Below are 14,009 nucleotides of genomic sequence, written 5' to 3'. Positions count from 1 at the left end.
CTGCAGCATGTCTGAACTGTTCAGAGGCATAATTTATAAATTTCTGCTGGATTAGGAGTTATGCTAGGCTAACTCTCATGTTAATATTTTTGTTCTGATATTCACAGATGTAGAGTTTTGAACAATTGACTATCTGGGAGCAGGAAGGCAGATATGAAGTCTAACTGACATCAAGTATGCGGTATAAGATAGAGTATGGAATGGAATTGAATCAAAACACTTCATAGATTGAAAGAACTCTTTTATATTCTCCACACATAATGTGAAAGATCTTAAAACAATGATACGAAACTTGCAATATTTTTTGTTGATAAGTAGTGCTTAATCATCAAAATAAGGTAGCTTTCTTAACTTTCTCTGAGGTTAGCATTCTCGGTGCAGAGGAAGCCACTTCTCATCTGCGCTAGTGTCAAGATCAAATGTATTTGTCTGTACAATCTGTAAGTGCTTTGAGACAGTTGCATTTGCAGATAGGCACCTAGTGGGATTTTCAAAAACTCTTTAGCAGATACTAAAGATACCATTGGGCAAATACCCAATGCAGATTTTTTCATCACTGATCAGAGAGCTGCACAAGTGACATTATTCCCAAAGGTTTTCTAGACAAAAGTTTGTGACTGAGAAAGAAAACCCTGACAGTATGTAATATAGTTGTACTATTGAGACAAAATAACAATAGTATGAATAGCACTAATAACAGCTTGAAAGCAATTTAGACTGATGGCTGCACTTTGTCCACATTTCAGACCATATCGCTAATGTCTCCACCATGCCTTGACAATATGGCCAATATGTCAGCTTTTCGTATCCTTCCCAGTCTTCTACTTGCGTCTGAGCATGGCATGTTCCAGCTCTGTGAGTTTCTGAAGTGTTTTTATGGCTTCTCTCAGATCCCTGTGGAACTGAGCATCTCATAGTCTTTTAATGTGTTTTTCCTAACAGTGTCTTTGGGGTCATTGGAGAAGTGTTGTTCCATTTTTACAGATGGAACACATTAGGTTCCTTGCAAAACAGTGGTTGCAGTTTCTTTGCTTCAAAATATGGCTGCAAGCCTGGGGCATGGTACTCCATCAGTTCAACCCATTAAACCTATACTCTCTGTTTAATGGATTTGTGTGTCTTTTGATGTAAGAAATGTCTTCATCTATGTCTTAGACAGTGCTTGATGAATAGTAATAGTCACTGTTTCCCAGCCAAAAGCAACAGTAAACTGAAATTTCCCAAGAGACTGCCCGTCTCTTTGCCAGAAATTTCTAGGCCTGTTTTGCACACCCAGGAGTTTCAGTTTAATCAAGTTAATTTGGGGTATATCTGAACCAACCTGAACCTCTGAGTCAGTGGAGGTTCATCTATTACTGAATAATGCAGCCAGCCAGAGAGAGCCGGATGAATAGAAGTCAATATGCCAACTGTTCCTTCATTTGTTACTGCCATATTAATAAAGTTGATAGAGTGGAACTAATCCATCTGTTCACAATTTATTCCCTAGCAATAAGATACTATTTCACTATTTTATGAGCTCATTCTTTGATTAATTTTATTTAAATTCCTTCCATAGCATCATTTTTAATCAAGTTTTGGTTATGTGTAAAATAGTAGAAAAAGATAACTAAAAAGAAAGATGAGAGGACTACATGATATACCAGGGTCTGTTTAAATCGAACCAGATTAAATAAAGCATGGTCCGTGAGCCTACAAAGACTTAAAGGGAAGCCTCAAAAATTAGTTATTTTACATGAAGCTTTGTTCTATTATGTCTAAAATATAAATGGAGTCAAATGAACTAAAGCAGGCACGGCAATGTTGTATAGTGAGGTGGGGCTGAGGTGCCTCATGAGAAATGGACTGGCTCTTGAGTTGGCCAGTGGTTGTGTGAACCGTCAGCCGATGGTCAACACTGGCTGAAGGACCACAGGCTCAGAGCAGGACAGGTGCAAAGGCCTCTTCAGCTCTGTATGAGGAGCTACAGAATGAATGTGTTTTCTCATCCTCTAGTCCGCAGACATGCTGGGGTTTAGGATGTTAAAAGCATGCAGGATTTTTTCTGCATGTTGGTAGTATATACAACTAAAATGAATTCCTATGAGATTTGTCATGGTTTTTTTATTGCTTAGTTTAAAAGTTTTGATATGCTAATTATGTATTTATTTTCAGTGTTTTGTGTTGGGTGCATTCTCTGACGTGTACCTAAGTATAGTGATCTGTTTTTTGAAGAACTGAGCCTACCATTCCCACTGAGCACTAGGATTTTTAACACAAATGCAAAAAGAACTCTTACTGAGAAAGCAGAGTGTAGGCCCTAGCTACAGGCATCCTGGGTGGGAGTTTCAAAAGCATTCAGTTTGTTAACAGAGGTCTACTTCCACTGAAAACAATAGTTTTCAAAGCAGAGACAGAGTTGGATTATTTCAGAAAAGTTCTGAAAATCCTTTTTTCCTATTTTAAATGGCAATTTACAGCTGTGGATGTTAAAAGCAACTTCATTTTCTTCATGTGGTTCACTGCCACTCTACTGGAGAACTGACACTTCAAAAGAGTACAGAAGGGTAATTTGTCCCTATTCGGTATGAGTTTTCCAAGGAAAATTGTGGACTTCTTCCATTCTCACCAGTTTGAAGGAAACTTACTGCAATTCCTATGATTTGAGAGTAATCATTCTTTCATTAGGGCCAAGGTGGTAAAAAAGTACAACAGCAAGTAAAGATCCAGTAACAGTTAAGCCAAGCCTGAAATGAAAATAGTTCTTTAAATCTAAGACACAGTTGCAACTACAATAGTATTTACCTATGATATTCATGCCATGGTATTAACTGCATGACCATAGATCATCTTTATAATGCTTTGATTTCTCTCTCTCTCTCTCTTTCTCGCGGTCACTCTCTCTCACACACACATACATACACACACGCATACACAGGTATAAGAATTTAAGAGTGTTCAATTTTTTTTATGTTCATGCACATCTGAGTGAAAGTATGTATATTTATAATTAAGCAGAGATACTGAGTGATTGTTGAAAGCTGAGTTAAACAAAATTCTTATTAAATCAGACACCTAGTCTGTAAGCAAATGAAATAAAACATGCATTGATACCGCCAAAATAATAATTGGAGAAAGCTGTAGAGTAGCATGCTCAAAAAGCTGTGTGATCTCTTTATAAATGATAAAATTCATTCCCATTATGAAGAATCAAATACATTATAGTGTGCTTTGAGCAGAACAATTCTCTTTTCACACAGCAGGTGGACTCCAGAAAGGTTCACTCTCTAAGTATCAACTGATACTGACTGAAAGCTATCAAGGAAAGCTTTATTCCTATTTTATTTGCTAGTGTCCAAAAAAGCTTCTGTAAAGATAAAAGAAAGTTTACTGGTAAAATGACAAACAGGCTTTTAAAGAGTCATTTCAAACTGTGCACTGAAGTACATAATGCATAGGAATTTTTCTTTTGATTTTAGTCCAGACGTTTCAAGAGTCTTTTTATGTTTATCTTCTAAAAATGAAGGTTTACAGGGAGAACAGACGCAGACAAAGAACTATCATTTAAGTTTTCATGCCTGCCTCTCATCTTTGCTATGAGTGATTATTTGTAAACATACTTAAGATCACAAGATGTTTCATCTTTGGGCAAGTCAAGAAGGATATCATGTCACTACAGCACCTGAAGAAAACTTAGCAAATCTGCAAGTGGTTAGTAAAGCCCTTAAGGTACTTTACAGCAGTGGAGCTGCAGTTAATCTATGGCTGCCACAGATTCATTTTGTACATTATATTAAATATAGCAATGATGATAAAAGATTGGTCTCTTACAAAAGTAAAGATGAAACAAACAAGGTTTATTCAGATATTCAAAATCTCTCATGACCCTATAATTTTAGATGACAATTATGTGTTAAACACAAGTAGCATCCTTTGAGATTCATGGCCTTCATACTTTGAAAACATACAGTAAGTCAGTGGGAATTGGTAGCATAGTTTTAGACTGCAAATCAGTTGTCACTAGTAATAAACCAGCCAGGCAAAACTGCTGTTAATGATATTGTCCAAGGAATGCAATCAGAATTACAGACTTTTTGTTTGTTTGTTTAAACACATACCCTGTGCAGAGGTATGAACAAGAAAATCCCTGTTAAGTTATTTTATGACACTTTGTTGAGAGCAATGGCAGCTTATTCAGGAATTTGGAGCTTTCTTGTGAAGCCCTGTGCAAATTGTTTTACTGCAAGGTAGGAGCTTTCTGATGTTAATGTTAGTTTAAGTAATACTGTCAAATAGCTGTACAGTGTGTCCAGACCCAGAGGCTCCAAGACAATATCACAGTTTGACACTAGAAGAAATTGTGCCATTCATTTTGTCATATCAGCTTTCTCTACTTATGGAACATGAAGCAAGGAATAGGACATTCACACAAAAAAAATGTCCACAGATATCTGACGTTTCTCTGAATTTTTGTGCACAAAGATGACCAAAATCCTTTGAAGTCAATGGGATTTTTTGACTTTTTTTTATTTTTATTTTTTCCCATGGAATTAAATGAGATTAGAGATCAGATTAAGTATGAGAAAATTATGTCATCTTCGTTTCTAATTACAAAATCAAGATACACCAGTATTTACTGAATTTCAGGACGGATTTATATCTCTTCCTATATCAGCGGCACAAATCCTATTAACTGTCAGATTTCACCTTGGCAGTATTAACGAATAATTGTTATTTGCTCGTTGTTCCAGTTTAAGCATAGCATGCTGGTTGTAGCATAATTTCCTAGAAATGGTGAATGATATTACATTACAGTTGCCTAATTAATTTAATATATTTAAGAAAATAAAAAGAATTGAATAGCAATCAGCATGCTTAAGTGATCATAAAATCAATTAAATTAATTTTTCTTTTGGAGAAATTACATTTTATTCTTCTTTTCAGCTTCAAGATTACTCTTTCTTGAAATAAAAAAAAAGTTCTAAAAGTGTATTTCCATTTGTATAGTTTATTTGGAAGCAATTAAAAGTAGTAAATATGCAAATTAAAAAAAAAACAAATTTTGAATTATTGAAAGTGACCATGACTAATATTTATCTTAAGCATAAGGGAGTACATCTGTACTTTTTCATCCAGTGTTTAAAAATACAAATGCATTAAATTATATTTACCGTAGTTAGATTTTCATCCTTTGTCATAAAATGATCTTCTTTGCTATTTTTAAGTGCCTTTAATAGTTTTTGAATTTTGTGGTGTTATGATGAGCTTGACATGGAAGTGAGAGTAAAAAAAAAATGAAATTTTAGATGTTAAGTGTTGTTCTTTAGCACTAACCCCACTAAGCTCCTATCTTCTGAAGTAACAGCTAGCATTAGCACCAGGTCAGGCAATAGTGTATGGAAGAAGATTTTTACAAAGTGATTTGAGGTGAGGTTTGTCTGAACTAATGAAGACATATACCTCTATATCATTCTAGACTCTTTCTACAATTCATGGAGAAAGACACTTTCAGAATATGATTCATTTTATCCTAAAATAGACATCTAAAACAGATCAAAAATGTGTCCAAGGAATGCCTATTTCTCTGCAGAAACTATAGAGGAAACTAGGATAATCAGCTTTTTGAGCCTTATATGTTGTAGATGTCTAAAGTTTTCTAAAGAATTCCCCAAAGTCAGAAATGCTATAATGTAATTTATATTGTGTCAGTGGATGACTGAACATTATAGCTGTAAAGCACAAAGATGATGATACAACCTGATATTTAAAAGGAAAGAAGCCACAAGTCTCATTATGGCCAGGAATCATTGATTACCTGAACGTTTGCTTTGAAATTATTGGGAGCTGGTGGTACCTCACAGAATCTGACCTTCAAAATGCCTTGCAAACAGAATAATATTCAAGTTTCCTAAGTGCCAGTAACACTTTTCACTTGCAAAACTTAAGAAAGTTAATTTTAAATTGATTGGCTTACTAGATTGTTACTGCCAATTTTTAGTTACCTCATATTAATCATTTTACATTATACATTTCTTCTAATATCTTTAAAATATAGCAGAAATGATCAATTACGGGAAACACAAGCATAACCATAGATAAAATAATTGTATATTAATTGTGGGTCTTAATGGACTCTTCTGTAATTAGAACATGAAAAAAAGTCAAATCCTTTTCTATGATGAAAATTAATTAAAAAGTGAATAGTTTGGCATAGATATGTCCATTATTTTATGTTACCCTGATGGTAGTATCTGATGTTTACTATGGAATACATCATGTGTGAAGACCTAGTCACAGGATTATAGTTATATTTGATCCTTTCCTTCATACTAAGTTTTCCTAATTTAGGAAATTAGCTCAAATATATCTCCCTTTTTATTTTTTCTCTCTCTTTTTCTGAATGTTTCTTTCTTTATGTACCTGTGTCTCCTGAAACTAATTTGGCGTTTTTCTTCACAGAACTGTGTTCCATATAGCTCTAGATATGGATACAGAATTGCTATGGATAAATAAGAAAAGATTACACGATAAATAGATACAACATGACATTACATGAATATTATATATATTTGCCTTTCTTATATCTTTGGTAAATGTAATATCTTCTACTGAGAATTTGGGTAATTTACTACAAATCACCATGTGTTTAAATGGAAAAGGATTTTTAAAAATCTTATTAAAAATATATCAAAGAGCAAAGGATAAACAAACAGCAGAACCAACCCTAACTATCTTTTTTCCTCTTTTAAGTGTCCTTGAAGAGAATTTCAAAGGCATGTGTGTAATGCTGTCATTTTCACTCATTTCGTTTTAATTCAGGACTGTGGCTCTCGAATTCGTCCAGAGGAGTCCTGTGGCTTGCAGCCTCTGTCTCCTGAGTACCTCTCAGCAGTTTCACAGACAGTGTTTAAGACCTGTGAAGCTGGAGACATAGAAGGTTTGTACATAATCTCTCCCCCTTGTGAACATTAATTCATGCATCTTACCAAAATGAAACTACAAAAAATTTTTTTGCTCTGCTTAATGCACGTGTTAACCTATGTACAGTAAATGTAGCTAATTGCTTGTAACAGTTACAGATTTATTAAATCAGATTAATTAATGTGACAGTTTTTAGTTTAACAAATTCTTATTCAATGATGTAGCACTGCTTATGTTGTCATGTAGCCCTCAAAGTGCATTGAAATATTTCCACTAAAACTATTTTGAAGGAAAACTATATTCTATTATAAATGGAAAGGAATTATCTTCTTAAAAGCAGCTTTTGAAAACACTTACCATTTTGACCCACTTGTATTTTTGTATTTCTTATTCTATGCATGAAACTCACAAACAATTAACAATTTCAAATTAAGCAAACAAACAGTAAAATATGTGATTTTACATATAACAATGCCTTGAAGTTTAAATACCAGGATGGGCAAATCAAACATTGTGGTTGAAAAGACTGTCATTAAAATAATAATTACACAATAACCAATATGAGCAAGGTTTATCTTTGGTTTGTAAGAACACGGATTAAAATAGAATGATAGATAAATGCTAATCTTTAGATCACAGCTGCATACAAATTTATGTAGATTTCCTTTAACAAATAAGAATAATCCATATGACTACTCAGGTATGCAGTGTTACACGTGGCTTAATTTGTTGCTGTTTTAGACAATAATTAACGCTGTTCCATCCTTTATTAGACAAATGAAAAATAAACTGATATTCCTCTATAGTCTAGTAACAGAAATGTATTTTTTATCTTACCACAGATAGGAACAGCTTCTCACAGCAATAAATTAGCACAAACTCTTGGAATACTCAGTAAAAAGTAAATGTGGGTGAACTGCCTGAATGCAAAACTCTGTATAAAATATAGGGGCATATGTTATTATTATTCAGTGTTAAATGAAGGGAATACACAAAGGAGACACTATTGTACCTGATGACATATTTTCATCATGCAGCAATTTATGAGTCACAAAGAAGTACAACCCAGTCCCTGCTCCTCAACCAGGACGTAAAGCTACTGAGTAGAAGCCCAGACTAAATTGGCAGAAGAGTCGTCTAGGGCAGATAGTCTGTTTCTCCTGTTATGTAACATGGTTCTTTAAAATACTGCATGTAGCTAAGTGAGGCTGAACATAAAGTATTTCACAGCTTTGTTGTGAATAGCATCCATGATTAAAGTAGAAACAAATTCAGGCAATCTAGTTCTTAATATGACCAGTGTACTGATCACAAATCACATAAACTATCTGAAATAAGTTTTTCAAAAGGGTTATCACCTGCAGTTGACAAAGTTTATATTTTTGTTTTTCAGATGTTTTAGTTTCTCAATATTCAGTTTAGGTAGTTTTGAATTTCCAGTTTACTCCTAAAAACCAAGCAGCTCATAAATGTGTGTAATGTTCAGAAAGTTCCGTAAAATGATGGATCTCAGATAGAGCAGCCATTGACAGAACTTTTATGTATTTTTTTGAAAGAAAAATTGCCATGTCAGGAGAAAAATGCCCTGTTTTCACATAATTTTTAAATATAAATCATTGCTCAAAACAACTTTCAGATCATTTTTGAAGAATTGTACAGTAGTGATATTTTCTGAGTCCAAAGCCCAAACCAATCAACCATTCTGACCCTACTCTGTTCTTCAGACAGCTTAAAGCAATAAAGGGTATTTACATGGGGCATATTATTTGTTTTCAGTGTGTTCATAAGACTGCTGTGAAGCTGGGAATTACCACATATTGCCCATAGCCACTTACTGGAAATGGGGCATGGAGGGAGCTCAGAAGGATCTAGGGGCCAGGTTCACAAAAGACAATAGAAAACTTTCAGTGTCAAAGCATCCCTGGCTCCCAGCAATGGCCAGGATGCTGTAGCCCTGCATGAAGACCTCCAACTCAGGGGGAGGGCTTGCAAGAGGAAGGGAGTCACAACAACCAGTGTAATTACAGGAGGGGAAAGGATCACCAGAAAGAGGAATGTGCTAATTCAGCCCTCAGTGTCTCGGTGATCAGGGCATTCAACTGAAAGAGTGTTCTCTACTCCAAACCCGATCATTCATTTTACATTTTTGATAAAGATTCACTTCAATTCCTAGATAAAAAGTCTATATCAAACTTCAACCAGGGACCAAAGTTCAGATCTCTTTTCTTCCAAACAAATTACTACATTACAATAATGCTATTTTTCTGTCCCAATGAATTCTGAAACTTTAAAGCAGTCCTCAGCTGATGAGAGGAGTGGGGAATGGTGTTCCTAAGGTCAAACAGCTAAGTGTTTAGGACACTCTTCTGAGATACAAGTAATACAACTTTGCAACTACTCTGGGTAAGGACTGCTGGGAACCTACATCTCCCTACTCTTTCTCTATCACCAAGACCCAGAAACATCCTTCATTTCTCTCTTTATGCTGTACTGAAATAAGCCACTTGCCTAGTGGCACCCATTCAGGAGACATCTTCACCTATGGGAGTCATAGAATCATAGAATCAGTAAGGTTGGAAGGACCTCTAGAGACCATCTAGTCCAACCTCCCTGCTCAGCAGGGTCACCTAGAGCATGTTAGACAGGGTTGCATCCAGGCGGGCCTTGAAGATCTCCAGACAAGGAGACTCCACAACCTCTCTGGGCAACCTGTTCCAGTGCTCCGTCACTCTCACAGTGAAGAAATTCCCGCTCACGGTCAGGCGGAACTTCCTGTGCTTCAATTTCTGCCCATTGCCTCTTGTCCTGTCACGTGGGACAACTGAAAAGAGTTTGTCTCTGTCCCCTTGACACCCTCCCTTCAGGTACCTTCAGGATAAGATCCCCCCCCCCCCCCCTCAGTCTTCTCTTCCCCAGGCTGAAGAGGCCCAGCTCTCACAGCCGTTCCTCACAGGGCAGATGCTCCAGCCCTCTGACCATCTTTGTAGCCCTGCACTGGACTCTCTCCATGTCTCTCTTGTTCTGGGGAGCCCAGAACTGGACACAGTACTCGAGATGAGTCCTCCCCATGGCTGAGTAGAGGGGCAGATCACCTCCCTTGACCTGCTGGCAACACTCTTCCTAATGCACCCCAGGAGACCACTGGCCTTCTTGGCCACAAGGGCACATTGCTGGCTCATCGTCGACTTGTCATCCACCAGAACTCCCACGTCTTTCTCTGCAGAGCTGCTCTCCAGCAGGTCAGCCCCCAGCTTGTACTGGTGCCTAGAGTTATTTTTCCCTAGGTGCAGGATTCTGCACTTGCTCTTTTTGAACCTCATGAAGCTCCTCTCTGCCCAACTCTCCAGCCTGTCCAGGTCTCTCTGAATGACAGCATAACCCTCTGGTATATCAGCCACTCCTCCCAGCTTGGCGCCATCAGCGAACTTGCTGAGGAGGCACTCTGTCCCCTCATCCAGGTCATTGATGAAGACCCAGGATGGGACCCAGTACCGTGCCCTGGGGGACACCACTAGCCACAGGCCTCCACCTGGACTCCATGACACTGATGACAACCCTCTGAGCTCTGCCTTTCAGCCAGTTCTCAATTCACCTCACTGTCCGTCTGTGGCATCTAAGCCACACTTCCTGAGCTTCTATAAGCTAGGTTATACAGACTGAGCCACAGTATAGTGTAGTCAATCTCTAGGCTTTTATTTAGTTCCAGACTCCGATTTAGATGCTAAACATCAAATATAGCTGATGGGAAGGCAAAGGAGTGATTATATTCTGCACTGAACGGAACACACTAAATAGCAGTCAGATTTGCATGGTGTTAGCACTATAGGCTCTGTTCTCTCCTCAGCTGCACGAATGGGCTCCAGTGACATAATTTTTGATAGTCTTATTTAGGAGGACTCTTTTATCTGGCAAGAAAGCTCATGCTGCTATTTTTCAAAACATATTTTCTTAGAACTATTCCTCAGTTCAAGCACAAGTCACCTCCCTGAAAATTTTCTTGCTCCTGAGGTAGCACCTGACTCTTTCAAGGCCTCTTGGATTCTGGAGGGCTGCTTCACTCAGTTTGCTTCTCAGCCCGTGGCCAGATAAATGCTGATAAACAGCGGTCTTGTTTTCTGCTTGTGGCTGCTGTTTGCTGTCAAGCATTGCAAAATACAGCTGAGTTGCTGTCTGAAAACAAGGCCAAATCTACATTGCAGACATTTTCTGGTGGAGCTCTGTTTGCTGGATCACAATGAGAAACTGAACTGTGCTAGCAAGGCGTAATAGCACTGACACAAGAATCTGGTGATCTCTGTGCTTTTTCTTGTGTAAATCCTTTAATCATAGGCAAAAGCAGATTTTCATAGGCCCTATGAGTTCTTGTCAGGAGTATGCACTTATGTGGGCTGGAAAAAGTGTTTCTCATGTTGATCTAAATGCAAACGAAGCTCCCAGGTTTTCTGTGTTCCTTCAGAAGCTTGCTTCCTCTGACCTCCAGAAGCATTTTGGAGTTAAACAGATTTAGAGAATGAGTACAGCTCAACTCAACATTTACGTTCAACCTCATGTAACAGATGCCTAAACCCACTGACTTTTGGGTAATCTCACGATATGCTTCTAAATTGCTTTTTTTTTTTTTTTGAAAATAGGAGTTGGGCTCTAATAAGTCACTTAGGCAATTCATCTCACCCAACTTTCGCCATTTTTAGTGTTTTCATGTAGTCCAGGCCAGTTGGCTGGATTTTCCCAATGTAAAAAAATAAGAATTTCTGAGAGAAAGTCATCCTTTCTCTTGCTTCATTTCACTATCAAGGGGTTCACTAGCTTTGATCAGCTGCCAAACTTTTAGATGATAGATGAGATGAATCTTGTCTTTAGATACTTCTGCAAATGTTTTTTGTATCCTATTCTTCCTCCCTCACCCCAGCCCTTTCTCTTTATTGTATTTCTTCGGTTTAGGAAGGATGAGCTACTACAAGAAAGGCAAGGTGGAATAAGAAATGAACCCACACACAGCTCTCATGCTTGCTAAATGGAAAAGGATTAACACAGAAGAAGAAAACAGAATCTTCAATAGGAGGGGAAGGGAATTAAAAGTAGGGAAAACTCCAATGACGAAATACTTGACAATATCTCACTCCCTCCATAGTAAGGCCACTCAGAGAAATACAGAGGAGATGCTGACACCGCTTTGTTGTTTCCAGGGCAGTGGATTGTCCCTTGCCTGAGCTGCTCTGACAACAGGACCTGTGACTGGAGGGAAATCACATGGCAGCCACATGGCTGCCAGTACTCCGTGCTAGCCCGGCCTGAGCTCCAGCAGTGTGTCGAGGGCAGAAGGGTACGTAATGAAATTTACATTTGAATTCATTTTATTTACCTGGATATTTAGTGTCCTTAAGTCTTAAAAAGACATATATGATTGGTGTGTTAAAAAAAATCCTTACTTAGAAAGAATTTTGTATGGAAATCCACAGGGATGAAAACGAACGGTTATCAATAATTTAACCTCATACCTGTACGCTGCCATTTAGTATAGACCTTAGGTCACACCAGTAGAGTTTCCAGACCTAAGACGTACATGGTTACTAATAAAACCTGCTGTGCTTGATCATAGTGAGTGTATAAACACTGTAAATGAAGAATGGATTTGCTTTAGTTGTTACAGCGTGTCTTATACTTTACATGCACGTTTGGTTTCCTGGGCTGCATACCTAATGCATGGCATTGCTTGTGCACGCTAATCTTAACAAGTCTTCTTGCACATTCTTTTCTTATAGTGAAGCTTCTAAGGTGATTACTTGGAAATACACGATCTCTAGATACAGGTACCCAGAAAGTAAGTAATTAATTGTTATAAAGATTTTTTCAGTATATTGCCTAGGTAAAAAAAATAGTAATTAATAGTGACATTTTGATAAAATCTGAAATAATATTCATGCAGAAAAATTAAAAAAAAAATAGTCTTTCAATTAACATTTCCTCCTCCTTTGTGGTCATTTATCACTCTGCACAAAGTCCTTCATTGCCATTTTACTTTATTTCCACCAGTGGTTTTCACCATTACTGCAGAGCTTTGGGTTTCTCTTACCATGTGTCTCAAAAAAATAAAGGTTTGACTATGGAGGAGAAGCTGGATTTACCTCTCATGTACAAAACAGACACTTATAGACTGACCCCATCAAAAAAATGTTAATGAATTTGCTAACTTTTCTTTGGTTTTTAGTTTATGTAGATATCAGCCTGCCTCAGTAAGCAAGCACCCTTCAATCAGAGAATAAACGGACAGAAGAGGAAAAATATACCACTGTGGATTGCCAAAGTAGCGCTGGGAGGATTATGCTCACTTTTCCGCCTCCCGAGTCTGACCACTCACATTCACCATTGTCGAAGATAGGACAGTGTTTGTTAAGGGTCCAGTATATGAACAACCAGTTACAATCCAGTGTATGCAATGAAAGTTTGCGAGATTGTTTCCTTGATTCAAATTCCATTATATGTTCTGAATCTTTGAAATCTGCATCTAGTGCTATTTGTTGGATGAGAACCAGATCCTACTTGAACTACGTTAACATAGTATTAGACAAAAGTTTATAAAACTAATTGCACTTGTTTCCTCATTCTGCGGCTTTTGCACAGGTCTCTCTTCTTTATCTAGTAACCTTCATGGGTCTGTAGAAATCTGCTGGAGCACTGTTCTTGCCTTAGCACAGATGTTCAGTTAACCGATTTATTCCTTGAATGTCATTTTCTAATGCATGTTTCCCTTTTAGTAAATTTTCCCTATATGTCTGCATTTGTATTCCCTGATATTATTTTTGCTGTTATACTGCAGTTGTATTAACTTTGTGAATCATTTCAGAATAGCATTTATGCTTCTTTCACCAAAATAAGTAAGCATAGATGTTGTGAACTCCCTCACATCAGCAGAATTTAAGAAGTCAGAGAGACTTTCTTAATACATAAATCAGATGATTAAGAATTATCCTCATGCGTGGATAGTAAGGTCCTGATTTTGTCTGTCTGTAGTTAAGGCAAATTTTAAGGTTAGTTTACACCGTCTGAATAATGTAGCAGAAAAAGGTTTTTATTTTTTTTTCAGGTGCTCACTGAAAAAGACTTTTGCC

The 14,009-nt window shown here is 37.3% G+C and overlaps 1 protein-coding gene across 2 annotated transcripts in view; it reads left to right on the top strand.

Annotated features, from left to right (window-relative positions):
- Positions 1–14,009, top strand: part of CPED1 (cadherin like and PC-esterase domain containing 1) — a 149,844-nt gene that overhangs the window by 117,553 nt on the left and 18,282 nt on the right. For both annotated transcript variants that reach the window (XM_062583302.1, XM_062583293.1), the window contains 2 exons: positions 6,799–6,916; positions 12,087–12,223. In XM_062583302.1, coding sequence (XP_062439286.1) covers positions 6,799–6,916; positions 12,087–12,223 — 255 coding nt within the window. The remainder of the gene's footprint in view (positions 1–6,798; positions 6,917–12,086; positions 12,224–14,009) is intronic.

The sequence above is a fragment of the Rhea pennata genome, chromosome 1 (assembly GCF_028389875.1).
Source record: "Rhea pennata isolate bPtePen1 chromosome 1, bPtePen1.pri, whole genome shotgun sequence".
Taxonomy (NCBI): domain Eukaryota; kingdom Metazoa; phylum Chordata; class Aves; order Rheiformes; family Rheidae; genus Rhea; species Rhea pennata.
The sequence above is the reverse complement of the archived record's forward strand: the minus strand, read 5'-3'. Positions and strand labels throughout refer to the sequence as shown.